The sequence below is a fragment of the Chenopodium quinoa genome, unplaced genomic scaffold (assembly GCF_001683475.1).
Source record: "Chenopodium quinoa cultivar QQ74 unplaced genomic scaffold, ASM168347v1, whole genome shotgun sequence".
NCBI classification, from domain to species: Eukaryota; Viridiplantae; Streptophyta; class Magnoliopsida; order Caryophyllales; family Amaranthaceae; genus Chenopodium; species Chenopodium quinoa.
The window spans coordinates 264,422-291,384 of NW_018745063.1; the positions used below are offsets into that span (position 1 = coordinate 264,422).

The 26,963-nt window shown below is 33.4% G+C and overlaps 1 protein-coding gene across 5 annotated transcripts; it reads right to left on the reverse strand.

The window, feature by feature from the left end:
- Positions 1–2,096: 2,096 nt before the first annotated feature.
- LOC110709230 (GPI ethanolamine phosphate transferase 1-like) lies at positions 2,097–26,963 on the reverse strand. 5 transcript variants are annotated; one of them, XM_021887438.1, is made up of 18 exons: positions 26,408–26,963; positions 25,696–25,887; positions 25,401–25,556; positions 24,643–24,936; positions 21,871–22,085; positions 21,702–21,776; positions 21,530–21,596; positions 19,941–20,266; positions 17,612–17,845; positions 17,322–17,509; positions 15,696–15,837; positions 15,466–15,574; positions 13,366–13,468; positions 13,069–13,258; positions 9,671–9,769; positions 9,539–9,597; positions 7,729–7,834; positions 2,097–2,520 (listed from the first exon to the last, which is right to left on the reverse strand). In XM_021887438.1, the coding sequence occupies exons 1-18, from the start codon at positions 26,655–26,657 to the stop codon at positions 2,356–2,358; spliced, it is 2,970 nt and encodes a 989-aa protein (XP_021743130.1). In that variant the 5' UTR covers positions 26,658–26,963; the 3' UTR covers positions 2,097–2,355. The 5 variants fall into 5 exon arrangements, 4 of the variants coding, with proteins under 4 accessions (XP_021743130.1, XP_021743133.1, XP_021743134.1 ...); XM_021887441.1 differs by lacking the exon at positions 2,097–2,520 and adding an exon at positions 7,136–7,385; XM_021887442.1 differs by lacking the exon at positions 2,097–2,520 and adding an exon at positions 7,136–7,457.

Genomic DNA, 26,963 nt, shown 5'->3' on the forward strand with positions numbered 1-26,963 from the left:
AGATTACAGTCTAAGGTAGGAGACGAACTAAATCTGTGAGCCTGATCTAAGGAAGACAGAGTTGGGATTAGCTACCTTGGTAAAGCCAGAAGATCAGAATGCCGAAAGTTCCATTGTCGACTAAGTTCAAATATTGGTAAAAACTCTCTAATTAAAGAATTATTATTGCGAAGTATGGTGGGCTGTTAAACTATTAACATAATTTATTTTGATGTATAAGTAGTAGAGTTGTCATAACTAGTATTGTTAAAAATCATTAATCAAAAAACAAGTGAGCAATAAGTATTACTAATATATAGATAGTATCTAAAGAAATACCAGTAAGATGTTCGTTGGTATCAGAAGAAATACTTAGGAGTTCGTTGGTATCAAAGAAGAGCACCAACTAGGCTAGTCTTGGTTGTTATTGGTATACCATCGACATTAAAATCAATACCAAACCACCAACGACAAAAGTGTCAGTTAAAGTACAAGTGAACCCTACTTGGTAGAGTCCAAGAGAATTCAAGTAGGTAGAGACCAGGAAATCACCCTATGTACATACTTCCAAAGTTCTAAGTTCCAATACAATAATATATACCCACTCAAAATAATTACTATTTCATTTCTTATTATTTGCAAAAAAGAATTTTTTTTTTTTTTTGTGTGTTTTTTACTTTTATTTTTTATTTTATGTCTTACAAATAATACTGTTTTGTTGCAGAAAATAAAAACAGAAGTTTTTTTTTTTTAAACACCAAAATACAATATTTGCTTAATTCAAAAGCAAATATTCGCAACATGACTTAATATCTTAATACTTGATATACTTCGTATATAACATCTAATCATTATTTTTAACTTTCTTTTTTTCTTTAATAATCTCGTAAAATCATCAAACGTAAAATATTTTATGGTAAGATACAAGAAATGCCCCTCCTATCACAGGAGGGGTGGGGTGAGGATCGAACCCAGGTCACTCCTGAGGGAGATGGAGGGACTAACCGTCCCTTAATTTGCATGAATACATAGCTTACACACTAAACCAAAAGTTCGAGATGACAGGACAAAAAATGGCCAATATGATGTAAACAACATGTGTTTGTTGGACAAAAATTTCCATATTTATGAAGATCTTAATTTAACAGCTTATTTGAATCTTACTTTATAAGTTGCTAACAAAGTTTTTGATCTTAATTAATACGGGGGTCTACTCTGTTGGCCCATTACTAATTAAAGTACCTATTCAGTATAACTCATACTTTCAAGTCTTACACCTCGACATTTCAACTACTTTGATTTTAATATTGATCAAGCATTTAAAATATTATCTAAAATGGTATTAATTTGGAAATGTATGACAAAATCAAGCGTCGATCGGTGTAATTAATGTTCATTTTCATTTAATATTTCTACTTGTAGCTAACTTATCAATGCCTCTGGAGCGTTCGTTAGCATTTGCCTTTAATTATTTACCCTTCTGTAACACGAAAAAAGTAGTATTATAGGTGTCAAAACTCACCCGATCCAAACGAATCTGCCCCAAGTAATTAGCATGACTTAATTTCAAAGTACACCCAACCCTATCCCAACGTTATTGAACTCAACCCAGACATTCAAATTAACACTCTATGTTGTACAACACTTTGACCGCCTGACTTTTACAAAGTTTATAGAGAGTATTTTCTCTTTTCATGATAAATATGATAAATGTATCAATTTGATTATATAATAAGGAATCAACACTGTTTTCTCGTTTCATTTCAACTGTCAGTAGACCCTTTTCAATGGTGAGACTTGAGTGAATTTTTTTAAGAGAGAGAGTATTTTTTGCAAAGGACACCAATAAGTTGGTATATAAACTTAGCAACTCCAAAAAAAAATTGTTAAATTTAGATACTCAACTTTGAGTCTCATTTGACAAAAAGTGTTGACTCTTATCAATAATATAATATGTTTTGTAATTTATTTAAGTTTTAATTTTATTTTTTTTCTAAAAAAAAAAACATTATAATATGATTTGGTAGGCCATAAATTGAAAGTGACATTAGTATACTTTAGAAAGTCTCGCCATTAGGAAATTAGACTTTACATGAGTTGCTAAATTGAGAAGTGGGTTGGGTATCACCATTGAGGTGAAAAACAACCCATTTTGTATTTCAATATTCAAACTTGACTCTCACAATTGGAAATGGTCTAAAAGACAAACTAATTAACTAAATAGTACTCCATACCATGTATACGCTAGATGAAGTATGGTACTATACAAATGAAAACTATGAGGAAAAACACAAATCTAATAAAACCAAACTATCAAAATTTCATGCTCACTTTGCTATTGAGGCTTAACTCTGCAATGAGCCAAAAAACCATACGTTACACTAACTTCCGGGACAGTGAAGCAGCAGATTTGATTTGGATGTCCTTGGTGTATATATTTGTCAATGCAAAGAGCAAAAGCACAAACACGACTTGTGCGCTCATTATACCAAAGTGGCTGATGCTGTTCCCGATTTCCATCCAACTTCCAGTATTTCGAACCTGCTCCATTGAAAAGTTTTGTCATCAGTGAAGTTTTGGCCATTCATATTTCATAATAGTGGTAAACACCATTCTTTTAGCAACATTCAGAAATCAAGATATCATAGCTGTTGAAAATACAAACCTTAAAATAGCATTTTTATTACTCCCTCCATTTTTAAATACTTGCTTCATTTCTCCATGCGCGGAGTTTTAAGAGAAATTGGAGAAAATAATAAAATATGAAGGTAGTGGGGTTAGAGGAAGAATTAAAAAATGTAAAAGACAAAAGTAGTAGAGAGAATTGGAGAGAGAATACATGTTGGATCCACTAGATGGAAGAAATTAATTAAATATTGTAAGAGCTTTCCAAAAAAAAGGAAATTGAGCAAGTATTTAAAAACAGCCGCAAATGAAAAGTGGAGCAAGTATTTAAAAACGGAGGGAGTATAAGATTGTTGTTAATAGCATTGGCTTAAATGAGTAGTGGTTAAAGATGAGAATAATTCTCGTCCTTTGTTTAGTAATTCATAATATATATAGAGTTGTTCTTTTCATTGGAATGTGAGGAAGGAGAGATAAAAGAAGGTAGTTGATAAGAGAGAAATTAAAGGGGAGATATAAAGAGATGTAATTTAATTCAAAGAAGTATATTTTGTTATTTCGGGTTGTAACCTATATGAATTCTTTCTTATAATCCTTATTAATATTTGAGTTAGCAATTCGTAAATTGTTATAAATCCTACATTTGGTATCAGAGCCACGTTATTTACAATATCTCAAAATGTCTACAAACTTTGTTCAACCACGAGACCCCAGTTTTCAAAAGACCAATATGAAGATTGGTGCATCAAAATGAAAGCATTATTTGGTTCCTAAGATTTATGGGAAATTGTTAATGATGGGTTTGAAAATCCATCACGTGAAACAAAAGCGACATTAACTAAAGAGAAGAAAGATGAGTTGAAAGAAAATCAAAAGAAAGATTAAAGAACACTATTTTTTTATCTACGTAGGATTAGATCGTGAAACATTTGTAAAAATATCAAATGCAACCACAAGCAAGGAATCTTGGGATAATCTTGCAACTATATTTAAAAGAGTCGAGAGAGTTTGAAAAATTCGCTTACAAGCACTACGAGGTGATTTTCAAAATGACTAGTAATGAGTCAATCTCTAAATATTTTTCTCGCCTACTTACAAATGTTAACCAACAAAAATTAAATGGAGAAAAGATCGAAGATAAAAAGATTGTTGAGAAAGTACTTCGATCATGCAATAAAAGATTTAACCATGTATAACCTGCGATAAAAGAATCAAAATATATTGATTCATTATCAATAGAAGAGCTTATGGGGGTCTCTTCAAGTACATGAACAAAGAATTCGGAAGAATGATGAACCTGACATTATAGAGCAAGCACTTGAATCAAAGTTGTCATTAAATGAAAAAAGTGGAAATCGACGAGGCGGATTTCGTGGACGAGGAAGAGATCATAATAACTACCAACCTCGCAACCAAAGTAATAAGAGAAGCTTTGGCCAAGGGAGAGGGTCAAGCAGAGGAGGAAAGAGTTTCAACGAACACAGTAAATCAAAAGACACTCAATGCTATAATTGTCAAAAATATGGACATTATGCAACTGAGTGTTGGAGCAAACAAAAGGATCAAGGCAATCGATTAAATTTTGCTGAATCATCAAGAAACAATGAAGAAAGTCCTACATTGTTACTAGCACATGAAGAAGCTAGTAATCAGCAAGACTTGTGGTTTTTCAATTCTGGAGCTAGCAACCACATGTGTGGGAGAAAAGAATTTTGCATTAACCTTGATGAAAAGATTCAAGGTAATGTAAGTTTGGGAGATTCATCCAAACTACAAGTTGAAGGTAAAAGAAAAATACAATTTTTTCTTAAGAATGGAAATGAAGAATTGGTACACACAGATATATGTGGACCATTGGAGCCAATATCTTTGGGAGGTAATCGCTATTTTATTACCTTCATTGATGATTATAGTAGAAAATTGTGGGTGTATACGCTGAAGCAGCTCCATTTGATACATTCATACAATTTAAGCCTCGAAGTTGAGCTAGAAAGCGGATGTAAGTTGAAAACACTTAGGTCTGATCGAGGGGGCGAATAAACATCAAATATATTCAAATATTTCTGTATCAGGAATTAGACAACAATTTACAGCCTCCTATACACCACAACAAAATGCAATTGCCAAACGGAAAAATCGAACAACTTTAGACATGACAAGAAGCATAATGAAAGAAAGAGGATTGCCAAAGCAATTATGGGAAGAAGTTGTTACATGGACAACCTATATTCTAAATCATTGTCCTACAAAGAGTGTAAAGAATATGACACCACAAGAAGCATGGAGTGGTGAGAAGCCAAATGTTGAACATTTTTTAGTGTTTGGGTGCATTGCCTATGCCCAAGTACCCGAGGCAAAGAAAAAGAAGTTAGATGATCGTGGTGAGAAATGTATTTTCACTGGATACAGTTCACAATCTAAAGCTTATAAATTATACAATCCAATCACTGGAAAGTTGATTGAGAGTAGAGACATAATCTTTAGTGAAGGAGAATCATGGAAATGGGATGACCAAGAAAAGGAAAAGGAGAAAGAGAAAATTGTGTTTGAAGAGTATAATGATATTACATAAAAGAATTCTGAACAAACTAAATCGAGGAACATAAGAAATAATAATGATTCATCATCACCATCAACTGAAATCAGATTCATCATAAAAAAAAAACACCTGTTAAAATGAGAAGTCTTAGAGACATATGAAGAAACAAATGAAGTTGATTTATTCTACTCACAAATGAAGTTGATTTATCCTACTTATATGCAGACCATGAACCCATTAATTTTGAAGAAGCATTAGGACAAGAGGAATGGAGATCTGCTATGAAAGAGGAGATCCAGTCAATAGAGAAAAATGATACATGGGAATTGGCTACATTACCACAAGGCCATAAGGCCATAGGTATAAAATGGGTTTATAAGATAAAAAGAGGTGCAGATAGAAGCATTGAAAGATACAAAGCAAGACTTGTAGCAAAAGGATACAAGCAAAAGTATGGTGTTGATTATGATGAAGTATTTGCTCCTGTAGCTCGTTCGTTTAGACACTGTAAGAATGATGATCTCACTTGCCGCACATCACAAATGGAAGATATATCAACTTGACGTTAAGTCAACATTTTTAAATGGAGTTTTAGAAGAAGAAGTTTATGTGGAACAACTAGAAGGTTTTGTCATCAAAGGAGAAGAATATAAACTGTTTCGTTTGAAAAGGCACTTTATGGTTTAAAGCAAGCCCCACGAGCTTGGAATACACCTATAGACGGATACTTGATCCACAATGGTTTTATTAAGTGTCCATATGAACATGCTGTATATGTGAAGAAGAATGGTGATGATATTCTTATAGTAAGTTTATATGTTGATGATCTATTATTCACCGGCAACAATCCAAGTATGTTTGATGATTTCAAAACGGCAATGTTCAAAGAATTTGAAATGACATATTGTGGGCTAATAAACTTCTTTCTAGGCATTGAGGTAAAGCAATCTAAAGATGGAATTTTCATTTCGCAAAAGAAATATGCGAAAGAAATACTTGAAAAGTTTAAGATGGACTCATGCAAACCCATGAGCACTCTTGTAACGACAGGAATGAAAATGACGAAATCAGGAGAAGGAAAATTGATTAATCCAACTTTATACGAGAGTCTTGTTGGAAGCCTAAGATATTTAACCATAACTAGGTCAGACATAGTATATGGAGTCGGGCTTGTTAGTAGATACATGGAGACACCAAAAGAGTCACATTGGTGCACTGTAAAGAGAATAGTAAGGTATATTAAAGGTACCTTAGATTATGGAATGTTCTATTCTTATGGAGATGAAGCAAAATTATCTGGTTATTCTAATAGCGATTGGGCTGGAGATCTAGATGACAGAAAAAGATATGCATTTTATCTAGGATCAACTACTTTTACTTGGCGTTCAAAAAAACAGCCAGTAGTGGCATTATCAAGTTGTGATGCAGAATATATAGCATCTCCATCTGCGGTGTGTGAAGCATTATGGTTAAGAAATCTCCTCCAAGAACTTTGTCATGCTCAAGAGGAGTCTACAATAGTGTATGTTGACAATGTGTCAGCAATAAAACTTGCTAAGAATCCAGTACAACATGGGAGAAGCAAGCATATTGATACTTCAGGAACAAGTTAAACAAGGAACAATCACACTGAAGTATTGTAATACAGATGAGCAAGTTGCAGACATATTTACGAAGCCTCTATCTCTAGACACATTCAATAGATTGAGAGAAATGCTCGAGGGGGTGTGTTGAAAATACAAACTTTAAAATAGCATTTTTAATATTAGATTGTTGTTAATAGCATTGGCTTAAATGAGTAGTTGTTCAAGATGAGAATAATTCTCGTCCTTTGTTTGTTTAGTAATTCATAAGTTATATATATAGAGTTGTTCTTTTCATTGCAATGTGAGGAAGGAGATATAAAAGAAGGTAGATGATAAGAGAGAAATTAAAGGAGAGATATAAGGAGATGTAATTTAATTCAAAGAAGCATATTTTGTTATTTCGGGTTGTAACCCATATGATTTCTTTCTTATAAACCTTATTAATATTTGAGTTAGCAATTCGTAAATTGTTACAACTCCTACAATAGCAAAATCAAAAATGCATATTACCAATAGTTCTCACAACTAGTACTACAAGACTAACACTTGACAGCTGCTTGACAATCAGTCAATCAAGGGAGAGATTCAAATTTATCAACCAAGTGAAGAAGGCTTAAGGCAGGCAGCTGATTTTAGCATAGTTAACAGTTGAATGGCTAAGGAAGCATGTCGCCATTGCAGGTTGCAGCACCATGAAAAGAAGTCCATTCAATTAGTCACATCAGCCACTAAAAAGATAGTAGCGTAGTTAACAAGCTGAAAAGCATTAATCTTTGGGGTATTTCTGATTTCAATTATGGCTTTTGGGAGCCTTCAAATTATTAAGAACGCTTTATTATACTACAAGATTTGCAAAACCTTCAAACTTTATGCTTTAAAAGTAATAAATTTGATGGTAAAGCAAGGACACAAGTATCAACCGCAGATTTAGGGTTATTAAGTTTAAGAGCAAACAGTATGACAAATAAAGTAGAAGAGAAGGGTCAACGGGTGACATACCAGGAAGAAGAAATGGATAGTCATGACGTCCGAGAACAGTATGACAAGAAAATACAATCCCAGACGTGGGACTCGAATAAGTTTGGTTATGGCACTGAAGGCACAGCTGTGTACAAGATAAGAATTGTCAGTGCCAGAGCAGAATACTAGACAACAGCAAAGCAACAATATAAACTTAATCAGTAATTACAGCTCCAGCACAGAGGAAATAGCTAATTATGCAATCCTAAAGTCTACACCACATGCAAAGGTTCATTTCGATACATGTATAAGAAGACAAAGTCCAAGAGGCTTCTCTTTTTCCATGAAAATTTCAATCATACTGAGCACACATTATTGTTGGCAAGATCAATATACAAAAGGTTCACTATTTATCATTGCCGCTTGATAACGAGCAGGCCAAATGTTCAGAATAAATGTTCATTTGTGAGAGAGCAAATACTACCATCACAAGGAAAAATGTGTTGTCATGTACCACAGTTTAAAAAATAAGAAAGTGCAACCAAAGCATGATGCCCTAAGGTAGATGGGTTAAGTTTTCACAAGTTAATACTACTTCCGTTACACATTATTTGCAACAATTACTATAAATGACCGGTACACATTACTTGCAACAAAAAAATTTCTTTCCTTCTATAGTAAGTTTTTTTGTGTGATTTTACAAAATTAGTCTTACTTTTTTTTAAACACCCTAATTAAACTACTGATTTTATCTTATTAACTTAAACCTTAAAATCCCGTGCAAATATTATTGACAATAATATTACAAAATACTAATAATTCATTTAAATATATAGGGAATATGATTGTCAATATGAAAAGAAAATATCACAAGATATTGTGGGAAAATTTTTCACAAGGTAATGACAAGTGTCATTGAGGATTTGCTTTTAGTAAAGGTTAATAGATTAACTTAACCATTTCCACCAAAATAATTCTCCTTCCATCTAAATTCATCATCACCTTCATTGGCAACCACCACCACCATCACTGGAAGTCACTGCCGCTGATGTCCCCTTGCTTGTGGCTGCCTCCGTTTTCTTTCTCTTTCTTTTCTTGTTGTTTCGTCATTGCCGCTGAAGCTCAAATTTGAAGATTTTATGGTCAAATTTAAACATGAAAACTCTAGATCTTGAGTTTTGATGGTTAAATTTGACGAATTAAAGCTTTAATTGATGAATTAGTTTGTCGTTTACATCCCTTTAGTTTATATTTTTAGGGTTGCGTTTTTCTAGGGGCGGGATTTCTGGGTTCGTCAATTTGTGGATTGTGGGTTGTGTGGTTGTGGGTTTTGGGTTCACTGGTTGTGATTTTTGTGGTTCTAGATTCGTGGGTAGTGGGGTTGTGGGTAGTGGTGGGTTGTGGTGTTGGTCCTGGGTGGTGGTGTTGGGTGGTTTCGTGGTGCTAGGTGGTGGTATTGGGTGGTTTCATGGTGATAGGTGGTGGTGTTGGGTGGTTTCGTGGTGATAGGTGGTGGTGGTGGTGGTGGTTCGTGAATTCAGGTGCTGGGTTGTTGTAAACTTTGATTTTTTTTTTTTTTTTTTTTTTTTTTTTTTTTTTTTTTGGTACAAAAGACATTTACTATGGTGCTGCTACAAATGAATTTGTGGCCTTGTACCCTGCACACTCTAACAACAACAATCATCACAACAACTAAACTACCTTCTCCTCTTTTTATTTATTTATTTATTTAATTATTTTATCTCAATAGAGTTAGCACATATGCAACACTGTCATGAGCCATCACGACCAACAAAGCAGTAAGCCAGCAAGACATATTGCACATAGAGCTGATGGAAGAATAACTTACATTACAAGCATGAAGGGAATAAATAGCTTGAAAATCAGAAGGGCTGCCATCAAGAATGGCTGCAACACATCAACGTTAGAACAGTTTGAAAAGCAAATTCAAGCAATTTTAAGGGTTCATTCCTTCACTTACACTAAAGACGGTGATGAAGCGGTACACAGATGATATCTCAAAACTAGCGATACTTGCAAAGTTTCCCGTGCCAAAAAATGCAACATTGAACAAGACCATCTGGATAGTAACCATTGCACTTGTTACTAATGATAGAATAATCCAAAATAGAATGTAAACTTGACCACAACTGCTAGGTCATATAATAGAAGACACTACAGCAAACATACATACTAAGCCATAAAAACCTATCTTAATGCTTTAAACAGGCATGCATATAAATGCTGACATGTCACTTAGTTCACCTGACATGTCAGGTTAGCTAGAAATGCTGCCAGAAGTTGAGGGTTATACTTGCCAGTCACAACTCACAACTATATGATACAGGGAACTAAACAAACAGAGAGCTTCAGCGTTGTAAGAGTGATGCTGAGCATTAAGGGCAAGGTGATATTATCTTCCAAAAGTTTAGATCAACCCAAGAATCTGTGAAGCCAATATATCTTTACTTAAAGGTTCTCTAATTTGGTTGGATAACCCAACTGTTCACTTTTTGAACTACTAAACTACTCAACATGAATGTTGTGATTTAGAATATATGAGCAACCAATAGAAAAGTGTCCCTTCTCTTGCCTATCATGGGCACTAGGAAGGTGGATCTACTTTGTCTACAAATGCTAGCTTGTCAAGTTTTTTCTTCTTGTATATACCAGAAAAATGAGGCCTCTAAAACTACAAATAAATTGCTATGTCCAAGCCAAATTAAAAAAGCAACAATGAATTTATAACAATGGTGGATATTAACCAAATGCAAGACTCGATATTACAATTTAGGATTTTCGAGAAAAGTAAGGAAACTATAACATAGATAATATTAATCCTACGTTTAAACTAAAAGAATGGCCATTAATTTACATAATTATTTTTAAAATTTGAGCTAGAAAAATATTTAATGAAGCTTAAAAAAACTAAAATAACGGTTATTAATATATATATATATATATATATATATATATATATATATGTTTATTTTAAAATTCCGAACTAGAACAAGATTCATTAAAGCTTATAAACAAATGCGAACAAATATATAGACAACTAGAAACAAGTTGTTCACGAGCATATACAAATTGAGCACTTAGTTATTTGAGCTAGACTACTTATTAACCAAGTTCCACATTCAATAATTAGGATGTCTCCTCCATTGAAAATTCTTATGGACAATTTGTACCCAACTTACATTAAGTACATGACAATAGCATAGACCCTCTTATCCCGTCAAAAAAAAAAAAATAAAAAAAAAAATAATAATAAAAAAAAATAAATAAATAAAAAAGCATTAACCCTCTTATATTCAATGCAAGACAATTGCATAAAAAACGGATAGAGAAGAGAACATACAACTAAAAGGTAAATCTCAAAGTCCACAGTGAAATTTTTGATTTTTTTATAAAAACCCTACCCTTCATCAAACTTTATATGGGGAAAAGGAAAATATAGTGGATAAAGGTGTCGAATCCTGACAATGCACATCATCCATTATGCAAGGAGAATTTATTTTCATAGTCAGCTTCCAAAATGAATACTAGAGGGGCAACACACAATCAAAACACAAACCCCCCAGCCTTAGTTTCACAATCTAATTCAATAACAATAGATCCCTTTTCTCCATCCACTACTAGGGATGACAATGGGGCGGGTCGGATGTGGATGATCGGTACCTCCATACCCATACCCGCCTAAAAATCTTATACCCATCCCCGCCCCACCACTTGTGGCGGATACAATATCCACATCCATTCCCGCCCCGCCGCGTACAAGATATGATTCATCCCCACCCCACCACTCGCTTGGATATCCATATCCACCCCATACCCGCCCTAAAACCGCCCCCAACCCATTGCCATAATGACGTATTGTGGTATCACATTTATGACGATTACATCAAATTAGGTTAAAACATTTGAGACTCTTATTGTTTGTGTGGATTAGGCCTTGGAGGGTATCAAGTTTCATAAAATTTAAACTCTTCTAAAGGAAATATGGGGAAGCGGGCATGGGGCAAGTCTACTCTAAAATCCATACCCGCCCCATCACCCATGGCGGGTACACATTTTATACCCATCACCCGCCAAACCTCCCTCCATTCCCGCCCCAATGGGGCGGATCTCCATTTAACCCAACCCACTGCCATTCCTACCCACCAACCCCCTACTCCCCTAACATAGTGATCATGTCCAAAATTGTAGACTACCATGTAAGCGTATCTAATAGTCATGTTTTTTCTTTATCAATTGTTTTGTCCAGATTTGAAGCACTGCAAGAGTGGATGCTTTTACTTGTAATAGAAACTACTATACATGGACTCATCTCCTTTTGACCAATAAGAAAAGCATTATTAAAAAACATAACTAAAAAATAGCACATAATGATGCTTTGGTCCTATACTCCTATGATAGTAGTAAATTTTATCATATACTAACTACTACTCCCTTTGTTCCTTAAAATTCTTCTCATTATGATTGTGCGCATTTGTCAATGCATTACTTTGATCATCAATATCGTTAGTTTCACATTAGTAACATGTATGACAATACAATATTAATAAATTATTCATTGTCACAAAAAAAAAAAAAAAAAAAAAAAAAAAAAAAAAAAAAAAACCAACGTGAAAATATTATGTTGCATATATTGAAATTAATTTAGAAGATTCCCTCATCTTTTGAATGGTGTCAAGATTCCAAATAGGAAGAACAAAGAGAATAGCGACTACTTTGTGTATCAAGCAGTTATGCTACCAATAAAGGTGTAGCACATTGCACACATCTTTGACTTTTGATTGATAAAGCTTTATAAACATAATCAAAGCCTTAACCCGCATAAGTGGGGTCGGCTACATGAACCAAAAGTGATTATTCCGTATAGTTATCTACAAAAATCATCCTCCTCTACACCTTACGATCAATTACCTCATTCTCATGCAAATCCATATGCTTCATAATGGAAATTGCACAAGAAAGCAATTATCATTTCAAGACTAATACTTTGCCAATAATCCAGAATAAATAAGAAACACCAGCGTAAAATCTTTTGTAGATAGATTGTACACCCTCAATTCTCTTACAAGTGCAATTAGAGGGGATGCACGTTGTTTCGGGAGATGAGAGTTGTAAAGAGTAATTAAAAGGGGAATCTCCATGATGAGGAGAGAGAGATAGAGAGAACCCTTGGCCAATTAAGTGATGGTACAATTATTTCGCAACTTAAAAAAAATATAAAAAAAAAAAAATAACAAAAATAACAAAAAAAAAAAAAAAAAAAAAAAACAAAACCAGCCATGCAAAAAGACTGAGCTGTCTATGACTTGAATTAGTAAATACCTTAAATTTTCTTGATAAACATGAAGGAGAGTGACTTACAAAGATCAAACCAATTCTTGCATCAGACAACTCCAAAGATCTATCCTCATTCTCAGTAGGGACCTCTTCAACCACACTATTTGAAGAAACTGAATATCTTCTCGCCTTACTTAAATAGAGAATTGTATTTTCAAATAGTACCCATGCCATAAGTACTAGACCAAGTGCAGCATAAAACAGTGCTTCATAGCTACAATTTTCAAAAGTTGGAAAAATTAATTACTGCTTCCAAACATGGTTAAGCACAATAAGTTGACTAAGTAGGTTTCATTGCATAAATGGAGAAAGCAGATTTACCCAATTGATAAAAGCAAAAATGCTGGTGCAAATCCAAGGAAAATGGACGTTAATCTAGACAAAAGGCAAGGTGCTGAAAATAAGGGGAGAATCATAGAAAATCCTATCAAGTGAAACATGAAAAGTGTTAGCATAAGTCTCGAGGCCAAAACACCTCCATTAAACTCAGAACAGTAATATGTAGTTTTTTATTTGTTCATTTTTTAATTAATTTAATTGAGGGACAATCTCTCTCTCTCTTTTTTTTTAAGGGAATTCAGGGGTAATCAATTGCAAGTAGGATATATTTAAAAAAAAAAAAAAAAAAAAAAAACTAAAACTTCAATGTACCAATCGCGAAACCACTATTAAAACTAGACTTAGAAACACTAATCACACAGTAACTAGAAGAAAACACATAAAGTATTAATATACTAAACCTTGTCTAGAAAGAAAGTAAATGTAAATGACTAGTCTCAACTCTCAATATGCAAGAGTTGGGCAAAACAACTTTAGGAGATGTCAGCTTGAAATGGCAAGTTCTCAGAAATATGCTACTCCCTCCGTATTTATTTAAGTAAAACGTTTTGACTTTTTTGCACTACTCACCTAATCCAGTTTGACTAATGTTAGTGATTTAAATACATAACAAAAATTACAGTATTGTGGGTATTTGTTGGAATCGTCTCAATGAATAGATTATTAAGATTCAATTGTTATAATTTATGCTTCTCAATAATTATGGAACTTTGATTGATGGAATGAATAATCATAGATATAATGGTCAAAGTTTTGCATTAGCAGACGTTGATACGTGCACATGAAAAACATTTCACTTACAAAAATAGTAAAATACGGAGGGAGAATATTTGTAGAGAATTTCATTTGACGGAGAAGAAACTGTCAAGTTTAAAGATAAACATGCCAGCTATATACAAACATCAAAGTTCTGATGTCATTAATTTTTTTCTTCTAATGTTCAAAGTAACAAACTAATTAAGCGGGTCATAATTCTACTATATTAGTAATATATTAGTCACCTCAAATTTAAATTACTCCCAGCACATCAGTAAAATAAGGTCACCACAACTTTAAATTACTCCCTCAATCTCTTAATATTAAGAAACATTTCTAGTTTTTCTACTTTTAGACATCCAAACTTCAAATAAAAGGCCACTTTCATAGTTCAGCAAGTTAAAGTTTGGACTTTGGACTTCATGTACTATCCTTGATAAACCGAAAATCACATGGAAACAAGAGATGCAGAATTATAAACAACGAAGAAATACAATGATATTTATTCACTCAATCGCTTAGAAATGCACCCCAATCAAATTTAGGGACGGATGCAGTACAAAGTTAGTGCAGACACGTTTACTTACTAGACCTGCAGAAGAAGAAGAGAGTGGCAACACTCCTTTTTCTTTTCTTTTTATCCCCTTTTTTTCATCAGCAGAAAATCAAGAAAATTTTCCTTATGGGTTCGAATTCTTTAAATACATAGAATGAAATCAAACAGCATAATCCAAAATACAAGTTACTACTTAGAATTTGGGTTAATTTGTACATGTAAAAATATAATAATTACAACTTCCGGAGTCACTAAACACACACAACGAAATCAAATAGTGTAATCCAAAATAGGTGTGCACATATTACACAAGTTACAATTAAATTCGATGAATCTTCCATGTGTTGAAAGCAATATATTACATCATCTTTAACTTGAAAAAAAAAAACGATAAATGTGACAAAATCCAAGGTCAACACAGGGAGCTTAAGGAGTGAAAGTGAGACAGAGAGGAAGATGTTGGAAATCTTGGAAAATTAGGCTTTGTTGGTATTTTGGGTACTGGTTAATTCCCTAAAAAGGATGATAGGCATAACTAAACCTGCTGTCGTTGATATATTATGTAGTGCTCCTACTGTTGGGCTGTTAAAAGTATTATAAAATAATATTCGTATTGACTTTTATCTAATTACTCAAAAAACTTGTTAGATTTTTTCCAGATCCAGTATGGGTTCAACTGAACACATACTGGATCTGCCACTGCTTTTTAATACTTTTGGGCTCATGTCTCAAGGTTGAAGAAAAGGATGAAGATGAAAGAAAGATCATACCTGCCACAAACCAATTTGTTAACTGATGAAATACAAGTAATTCTTGCTTTTGAGTTCTGTGTGATGTTGATAGAGAGAGCATCACTGACGATAAACCCACCAAAACAGCCTATGTTTTTTGAGAGAAGAAGCATCAGGAGTCTGTTCATGTTAGTCACCAAGGAGAAGAAAGAACCTGGTGAATAAATTCATATCAATGGAACTGGCATTACTATAACAAATCTATGTACCTGCAGAGGAAAAAGCATTGGTAACTTCAGCTTGGTCAATTCAGGATTTATGATATTCTGAAAATATTTATTCTCTCCGTAGCACAATTCTATCCATCTTGCAGCTAGTCCAATTAAAATAATCAAAGCTCCACAAAATACACTGTAAACAAGTAAAACAGACATCAGCATCATCTTTTACCTCATAATCAACAAGTTAAACCCAGGTTTCTGATTCCAAATTTGATTGTGAAGGTTTAATAATGTGATATTCTAAAATAAAAAAGTTTAGATCATGTTTTTCAATAATAAAACATTAACATATTTGCTAAAAATTTATACTATACATGGTTTATGGCATCATAGCAAACAAACACTATTTTTATTTCCGATTAATGTATCTGCAGTGAAACATGCCAAAAATTGAGTATTTGTCTTACTATTTTTCAATATACAATTTAAAGTTTATCTAGAATCAGACATACAAGTTCAGTTAACTACTACTTATTCTCATAATTATTTAATTTTGCTTTAAATATCCTCTATCGAGTATCAATATAGCTTTCTTTTAACCATATATTTCCTTCATCTCATTTCAGTTGACACGTATCCTTTAGGCATGTTTTCTAACACATTATATCAATTTTGATATCTTCAATTATCTATAACTAAAATTTATAATTTTGATATATGGAAAATTGAGACAAATATAATAAGACCACACACAGATACACACAACCACCTCACACACACGCATACGCACACACCCACGCCCACTCACACGCGCACACGCACACACGCTCAAAGGAGGAATCGAGGAAAGTGGTGGTAATGGAGGAAAGCCATGGAGGGGATGGAGAGATAACGAAGTGAGAAAAGGAAAGAGAGAGAAAGAAGTGGGATTTTTTTTTTGTTTGTTAGCTTTAATTAACATAATTAATAAAATAAAAATAAAATTATGTTTTAAACTAAAATATAAAAAGGTGACACATGGATTAGCAACGGGTATAACGGGTAGGATGATCGGTTGCTAGGGAAAAGTGGGTAGCTAAGGTTGGATTAGAAATAATCAAAAAGTAGGATTATTTTAGAGGACAAAGCAAAGCTTGGATTATTAAAAAATAATCAAACAGTAGGATTATTTTGGAGAACCAAGCAAAGCTTGGATTATTCTTGTTAAATTTTCCCAAGTTATTTTTTTTAAAAAAAAAGGTTATCAACGTTCTAAATCTCAAATTAATAGTAATAAATAATTATTTAAATAATAAAAAATTAAAGCTATGTTTCTCTGGAAGGTCGTGTTTATGGGAATGTTAAACTATAAGAAAAAACGCTAAATTAACCATAAAAATATACACTTGCATGTTTCCAAAGGTTGGAGGATAAATATCCACATATTTTCTTAAGTTTCTAATATTTATAAACTGACTTTATATGGTATAAATGGTGTCTTATATGGAAATAAATTGAACTCAGTATGTCTCATTCTCTCCCCTTCCTCTTCCCCAAATGCAGACATGGTGAAAGATTATCTTTATCAATAATACAAGGCAAGAATGGTTAAATTGGCAAAGTTAAATACCCACACAAGGCATATGGAACCAAAAACAAAAAAAAAAAAAAAAAGGATGTGAGAGAAAACCTTACACTAAGAATGTATTATCAGGAATTTCTGCAGGCATCAATGTGAAAATTGATAACAACCAACATGATACACACACAAATCCTGGTATCCATGATTTCCACGGAATTGCACGATAAAGATATAAGGGAGCTACACTACCAACAATTAGGAAGCACCAGGTGTACAGCTTCCTTTCTGTAAAGCTGTGTACCTACACAGGGGGTAAACCGTTCAAAGTAAAAATTTAGAAGTTTCATCAATCATTTTAAATTTCAATGAATAGCATTTTTAATTTGTTTAGCTAAAACCATACCAGAAATTCAAGAATAACCAATGACACAATGCCATAAGCTAGAAGTTTGACAAAGTAAGCAAATTTCTCCTTCTGAAAGCTTCTCAGTAAAGCATTTAAAAACTGGTATTGACTTAAAATTTGTGTCCAAAGGAAAACGGTCATTGCAATGTAAGCATGATAGAGAGGAGGAGAACGCTCAACAAGCAGTATTATAGAAAATGCCCCCATCAGCAAACTTCCAAGTATATAAACCTGCATGAAGAAATATTGTAAGATTATAACATAAAAAGCAATTAAAAAAAAAAAGGTTATTGACATCGTTAATAGAAGGAAATACAATTATTCTTACAGATAAACTAACAAGAATATAAAGTATGATGTTTCAAGCCAAGGCATTTGGAATACTCCAAAATGCAGACATAATGCAAAACAAGTTAAATGCTTCGATCTATAGACATAAGAGCATAGCATATGTGTTGAATGTTGAATAATGTTGACAGAAGTAAATATAAATATCAACTGGAAGATAGTGTCAATTCAAATAATATGATGCTTTTTCATACCATGATTACCATCTAGTGAATTTAATGCAAATAATATCAAACGATCAAAAAACCCAACTTAGTACCTAGTATTTCAGTCATACAGAAATAACAGCAGTAACAGGAATTAAAGTAAAGTGACAAAGCCCAAATTCATCACAGACAATATCAAAGCTACAAATTAATTTCTAGCAACAAGGTAAATAATCACCAGAAAAAAATATTGAAGAATCAAAATTTTCTCTTGAGTTCATTTTGCTACATTTAAACCATACAACTAAAACTTAGCTATGCATTATTCTCACTAGGGTCTCCTAGTGATACTTGTACCCGTAGCAGAATTTTCAATCCATATCCATGCCCTACTTGGACCCTTAGGGTCTAAAATTTTAAGACCCTTACCCGGACCCTATGGGTCTAACAGGGATATGGGTCCTTCACTAGCCTTTTTTCCCAATTTTTAATCGTTTATTTATTGTTGTACGATTGCATGTATTACACAAAAAACAAATAAACTAATACATAAGAACATGACCGATTAATTGGACATATCGTAAAACAATTAATAAAATATATATATTAGAATGATAGATAAACAAATTATTATTATCCATAAGCACATTACAATTATAGTTTTGTAAAATTAAGTGCACGAATAAGAAGTTAATAGCCTACTATTTATAATTGTCTTTCGTATCATACTCGATTTCATCATTAACATCCTACAAAATCAACATCCTTAAGATTTTTTTCTATTTAATTTTGAAACTTTGTCCAAGTTAATATATTATGCGGGTCTATGTACGGGTCTGGGTCTAAAAACATTATACCCGGACCCTTACTCTACCTGATGCCGCCTAGACCCATACCCTACCCAGCTACCCGTACCCATAGGTTCTAAAAAAATAAGACCCATACCCGTATTTTAGGGTAGGATCCGCCAGGTCTGGGTAGGATCCCAAACCCATTGCCATACCTAATTCTCACAAATTCTCATAGACACTCCTAATTGTGCAAGTCCTTGAAGAAGTTACTGCACAAGCTGATTGTTTGATACATAAAATCAAAAATGGATTAGCAGAAATAAGTAATAATTTAATGATACACTAGAACATTGAGAGTATGTTTGGAAGGAAACTCATGTGTAGAGAAATTTAGGGGTACAGATGGACAGTTATAACTAAAGTCAATTAAGCTGAGATAAGAAACTGCCATACTGCAAAGACTATACTCTATTGGGTTGTTATGGTAGAGCCAAGCTGAGTAATTAAGCAATACAACTGACTTTTCAATCTATTTAATTGGGAAACTACTCTGAAATAAATATCTTGATGGAATGGTAGAACCGTAGAATTTCATTATATGCAGTAGACACAAGCTAATTGACTTACATCTTTTGTAATTGTTAGTTTTCTTCACGTAAAAGAATTCACACCAACATTCTTTCTTTACAGTTTCATAGCGTCCTCTTCTCCTGACACATATCAGTGTCTCGCAAAGAGAGCAAGTTTTGCATGAATAGGCATCAGTTTTACATGACACATATTAGTTCCTCACAATATCTTGATGGAATGGAAGTAGAGTGCTCTAATAGTAAATTAAATAATTAAAAATTAAAAACAATCACAACTCCACAAGAATGGAATACATTATGCAGACAAATTATGGAAGTAGAGTGCTCTAGTAGTACAAAAATATATAACAATCACAACTCCACAACAACGGAACACATCTGCAAGTATCACAGAAAATTGGAGTAAAGAAACGAAAAAGAGGCAATCAGTAGGCATGTATTCTATGCATACCTTTCCCATCTTTTTGTCCACTTGACCAGCTTCCTCTCTGTACATTATCTGACCAGGCAAGCTAGTATATGATTGCAGCACGTGGATCACTAGATAAAATATCCAACCAATGTATCCAAGAATCACTACTGTCATGAGCATCATCCAGTCATAGGTTTGAAAATAATGAAGTCCTTCAAGCGCCAGTTTTCTGAGATTTTCAGATAGTTCCATCGCACCATGATAGTCTTTAGCAGAGATAAGGTCTTCAATTTTATCCAGAATCGCTGAATAGTTGGCCAGAGGCTTGAAAGTCTTGAAAAATAAAGAATTTGACTGTTTAACATCTAATTATTGTTAAGAAAAATAGTACTACCCACTAGTCACTAGATGTTACAGTCCACAACAAAATCAAAAGGAGCACACGAAAACATGAACAATGAACTATTACACCTACAGGTTAGTAGCATTAACATTCAAATATAACAATACAGAGTTCAGCAGGGATAAAATTACAAAATAAAAGAATAAAAAGAAAAAAGAACTATGACAACAAGAACAAAATTTAATAATCCTAGCAGTAGTTGTAGAAACAGAATTACTACTCTGCTTATATGAGATGGATGGTCCTAGATACATTGCACAAAATTGAGACAAAAGATATTACAGTGACAATCCGGAACCGCAAAACAATTAAACTTTATAAAGTAACATCTCATGGATAGCCTGCATACGAGGCTGCCTAAACCCTCTTCCTCCTTTATAAGACTAAGACAATGTCATCTTATATTAATTGGCAAACTAGGTCTCAGCTTGTAGCCCAGTAGAAGAGAGGGAAAGGCTTGATTCCAGCCTGTAAGTTTAACTCTTCACCTATTCCTAAAAACTCACATATTACAGCAATCACTTTTATAGACAGGCGTTTGTTTTGTAGATTTTAGGTATGAGGTATGAGTTTTGAATGATGATAACCCATACCATATGCTTATTTTAGAGAATTTCAATTTTAAACCCATACCTCAAACCCACATGGTATGGGGTTAGAAAACCCGAGGGGGGGGGGGGGGGTTGTATGGCTTATACCACACCTCTATTTATTTTTTGAAAAAAAAAAACCATTCTTAACCATCAACCAAACACAAGGTATATAAAAAATCAAGTTCCAACCCCATGCCATCGTTTTTCATTCTTGATTCCAAACCATACACTCACACCCTCTCCCATCTCTTGAAATTTTGAATTATGAGATTGCTGGATAATAATGGGAAAAATGGAAATTCACTTTTATTAAGTTCTAAGCATTAAGCATACGAAAACACCACGATGCCAAGTAGTTCTACCACTTGCTTTGTAGATCCAGTACTCATAAGATATAGTAAGAAGCTCTGTTATTTCAGAATACATGCAGCTATTATAGACAACTTATCTGTATCTCCTAGTACTAAGTGTAACATAACATCAGTACAAAAAACTAGTTTTCCCAAAAAGTAAGTAAGCTGTTATTTTCTTGTAGAAACAGTTCGTGATAACTTAGACAAGAAAACAATAACATGTGCATAAAATGAAAAAATGTTGACATGGAAAGTATGAAATCACGGCAAAAAGGATACATGACTTGCGGAGAAATTGATTTAAAATTTGTTTGGTATTAGCAAGCACAGCTTCAACTTCTTCAGCCTGGAAACTTTCAGTTAGTGGAATAAAGTTACAAAAAGAAATAATAAACAGATAATATCTGTCATACTGTTAAAGTATAGTGAAACAAATAATCTCTGAGCTTACCTCATTGAAGTCAATGTAATCAAGAGGTAAGCTTCCAACTGAGTTTACAGGACATGACTGACCAAGTAGAGTGGACTGTTAATAAGACAAACAAGAAATGAGAATAATACAAATAAGCTATAAATAAATAAAGAGGCATCAAACAGATGATCAAGGAAGATAAAACAACCATCAATGGTGAAATATCAGCCTGATTGACATCAACCCTCTCTATGCCATCAAGACCCCATTCATTTGGTGTTGGTGTGTCATGAGAATGCTCATCAACAAAACGGAAACCGCAATCAGAATGGTTGCTTGAGTTAAGCCTGGGAGTTTTCACTCCTGCTCCCCAAGCAACAAGGGGAGTATCAGTGTTTGAAGGATGTCCATCCCCATGACTACCTATGCATCAGCTTCAACAAGTCGAATGAAAAGCATAAGCACAAGCATATCAGATAAGAGTATGCAGCACATCAAAGTTATTCACTATGCTGGAATTGCAGCTTTTGATAATCTAGCATGCCTGATCTTTTATTTCCTTCTCCTTGATTTTGCCTACTCATTAACCAGCTCGTTATAGTCCATTAAAGTGTTTGAAATCCTTGAAGCAGTAGGCTGGAGTAGGTGGGAGGGAAAAAGTGTTTGTTGTGGGAATCTAGGTATAGACACATCATCAACTAAGGCACGGATTCTGTTATTCTAGATTCATGAACGGATGAACCACCAATTAAAGTCAATTATATACTTGTCCTTAAATTTACCAAGAAAAAAGAGATATTAAGAATTATGTCGTGATATGCACTTCAGTACTTCAATTTTTTCATTAATATTGGTTTCCGTAGAGGTTCCTCCACAAAAATACATAAAGAAACAGCTGAGCGATCAGTACAAATAGAAAGAAACACAATTCCGTAGCATTCATCTATCATTTATCACCATCATCTTTAAATATTGTACTTAAGCCCTGAATGCTTAGTTGGATTTGTTATTGAACAAGACAACCGCTTAATTTCACAACTATAGACTTAATTTCACAAATATAGCAAGGTTAAAGTTTCACATTGATAATGTTAACATTTAGATCCTCTGATAACAATAAGTCAATAATGACAGAATTTTCATGTCTTTGATTTAGTGAAGCTCAAAATCACAAGGAAAGATAGAGATTTTATGATAGGAAAGTTAGTGAAGCTCTGGAGGGAGGCTTCATTCGAACTTTCTGCATTCATTGACAAGTTAATTGTATTTCTTTTGCGAGGTTAATTAAAGAGATCAACTATGTGGGAAATAGAGTCAACTGGATATCAGAGGAGTTTCAGCTCAAATAGCCAACTAAGTGACGCTATAATTGAACTAGATATCTTGCCTGAGATTCTTTTCTTATTTGTTGAGGTGAGTTGATTGAAAATTAAATTTAAATACAAGATTGAATGTTTCAATGGTATTGTACTGCTCTCTATCCTACTATAATGAGAAAAGGATATGAAAGAGGAGAAACAAACTGAAAAACTGATGACGGCTTTATGGGTTTTAGTTTAGCCGTCCATTCTTGGAAGTGAAATGGTGAACAAAATAATCACTCCAGGAAACAAGACAGACAACCAAGCAATTTGTAGCTGTACCGGGAAATTAAATAAGGTCTAAGGCTCTAAGCACATTTTGATATAATATTGACAGCAATATAGATAAGGAAGCACACAAAAGATATAAAAACACACAAGATATAGGAATGGTACTCTTATATTGTATCGATGTCTTTTGTACATCATAAAACAACTAACAAGCCTCCTATACTCATACGTAACATTAATTGTAATAAGTAGAAAATTACTACTCCCTCCATTCTACATTGTTGGTTATGTTTGGTATCGGTTATTAAAGAAAAGAAGATAGTGGAAAGCAATGATTAGATATCACATATATCAAGTATTAAGATATTAAATATTTGTTTTGGGAGTACATAAAAATTTTGGTAATTAGGAATAGTTGCTTTGGGAGTAGGTAAATATATTGGCAAATGGGAATAGTCGCATTAGAAATATGTAAATTTGAGGGAAAATGTGTAAAAAAATTATTTAGGAAACTATTGAAACGTAACCAACAATATGGAACGGACGGAGTAACCATCAATAGTTAACATATAGTGTGTAGAGAGAGAAAAAAAAAAAAAAAAAAAAAAAAAAAAAAAAAAAAAAAAAGAAACACACATATAGTGTGTAGAAGGTGTTACAACCACCATACGACCATAGTTAATGGATGTCTTATAAATTACTTGACATTGCTGCACCTATTTTTCCATTGTTTTTGTATCTTTTGGGTCTAACAGTTAGTCCAATGGATGCTTTATAAATTACTTGACATTGTTGCACCTATTTTTCCATTGCTTTTGTATCTTTTGGGTTAAACAGTTAGTCGCTACGGACATACTGCTCTAAATCTAATCATTCAGGGCAAAAGAAAAATCGAAACCTGGAGTTAAAGAGACTTTAAATTCAAACAAAGGGTAAAGGGAATTGCTAAGTTGTCAATCAAGAATCAACAAAGGGAAATCAGGATTTGATTCGCATCTTGTTCCCTTGTTCTAGTAAAGCCTCTTTTTATATATAAAAAAAAAAAAAAAGAAAATGTTATACATAGCCCTTAGGGCTACATATAAGCATTAAATTTACACTTGAAAATCGTAAAAAGTTAAGAAATAATCAAAATATAAACACTAATTACACTAATTAATGCGTGTTTTTGTCATGAATTCCTAATTTAATACAATTTCCAAGAGTGTATTTAATGCTTATATATAGCCCTTAGGGCTACATATAACATTACCCTAAAAAAAATAATAATAATAAATAAATAAAAATATAAGGAAATGAAGAAAAACAAAAATAAAAAGCAGATGGAGAGGAATAATATAAGAATCAATTTTAAAGAGAAAAAAAAATATTAATTTTGAGTCTCTGACCTTTGTCACTCATCCCATGGTCTGCTGTAAAGATGTATGCAGTCCGATTGTCCTTGAAATGATCCTCCATTAGATTATAAACTCTCTCAGCAATGCTGTCCACAACCTTAACATTATTGAGATAAATAGAAGAGAATGGGCGATGAGCATGACCATTTGAATCACAACCCAAAAGGTGCAGAAAAATTGTAATGTCGTCCTGCTTAAGTAAGTGCTTCAAGTTCTGGTCTTCCTTAGAATTGTTCAAAAGGCTTTGAAATTGATCAAAGGACCATTCATCCAAAAATGATGCATCTGCATAAAAATTAACACTTAATCAAGCATATTCATGAATTTCCAAAAAGCGATTACAAATTAACTTTAAGACAATTCACTAGTCGCTAGTCTAAGTGAAAATTCAGGCGCGTAGACAGAGCTAATATCAATATGTTATCTTATTGAATAGATCATTGCTCACTATATACATATTGAGTTGAGATAATCCAAATATCTGACTTCAATTTCTCCCAACAAGTGTTGAAATGGGAGGCAATGTTGTAGTAACTTCACCAAACATAATACTAGACCTTTACAAACAATCAGAGCTCATTTTGCACAAAAGTACCTGTTAGAAGTAGTTCCAAACAGATAACCACAATAGACATATCAGAAACTTATCCAAGTGAAGAGTCTGTACTCATCAGCTCACATATAGTACATCTAACCAACTGCCAACAAGAAACTACAAGTGACATATTCAAAACAGATATAAAAAGTACCAGTGGCAAAGTCCTCAAACTCATGAGGATATGTTTTCCATGTGCTGTGAGGCAACGCGCCACAGAATATTGGCACAATATCAGGGCTGCCGTATGAAAAGGTATGACGGCTGCGGTTGAATACTGAATCAAATTCAACTGGATTAGCTTTCCACCCTGCATTAACGAACAAAACAGATTTAGACATAAAATATTGTCTGGAGGCAACCATGCAAATTTTATCTTGAAAAACAAATTGATCAATTTGAACAAAGGAGCAAGTTAAACAAAAAGATGACGGATATAAAGTAAGTACCTTTTGTAACAGCACTAGGATCTTCATAAAAACCAGCTATAATAGAGACATGTCCAGGCCTTGACTCTGTTGGAGGCCTGGCATGGGACACACCCCAACGCCCTCGTTCTTTTATCACACTTCTAAGGAAAGGTGCTCGGTAATTCCCTTCCTCATCCGGCTCATAGAATTTGTCAGCTCGCAAACCATCAGCTGCCATGTTCATTATAAGGGTTTCCAACTTTCAATTTACATCATGCACAAACTGATAGTCATTACTCATCAAACCTCATGTAGTGTTCCAAACCCTTACTATTAAACAGTCATTTGGTTTCACAACTAGAATTTAATTGACAAGCATAAAACTGCACTTTCATGATGGAAGCATGATCAACAACACTCAAAACATAAATTCCCTTTCAAAACATAAATTAATGAACCCACTTCAAAATTAATGCAAACCCAAATCATATACTAATCATATATTCTAATCATCTAAATCAGCATTAAATATTGCATTATAGAAGCATAATCATTTGCATTGGAACATTCATCTGTTCTCAAACGATAAATTGCTACAAACCCCAGATCATAATTTCTAACAACCATCATTATAATCAAAGAAATGCCACTTCAAAGTAAAAATTAAAGCAAACCCAATTCATATAATCCAACAAAATATCAAAACAAGCTATAAATCATCAGATTAATGGGTAATAAAATAGCAAGTTACCAACAAGAAGAACGAGGCGTTTAGCAGGAGGAGAAAACCGGGGTTTGACTGGATCCATGCCATGAACAATTGGAGATTTGAAGTAAATGTCGAAAATGCTTAACATATAAACAGCATGAAGAACAACTCCCAAAAGTACTAGCCATTTCTCTCTTCTCTTCACCCAAGTTCTGTTAATTTTGGTTTTCTTCCTTAATCTCATGCTTTCTTCATTGCTCACATTGTCACCCAGAATACCATCCCTCCTCATTTCTCTCTTCTTCTTTCTCTTGATCTTGAATTGGGCAAAGGGTGTTAGGCTTCTAAACAAAGCTTATTAGTTGACGCTCGTCTTTGCTCTTCCCTCTAAAAAAAAGAGAATTCTATTCTACAGTTTGGGTTCGAAGGTGACAAAAGTCGAGCAAGTTCCAATTTTTCACCTTGATAAATGTTTATTAAATACAAGTAGCATTTTTAATAAATAAGTTGCATCAAAATTTGTGGTTTTTTATTAAAAAAAAAAAAACTATTTCATTCCATACAAATCTTTAATCATATACTTCCTCCGTTTTTTTTT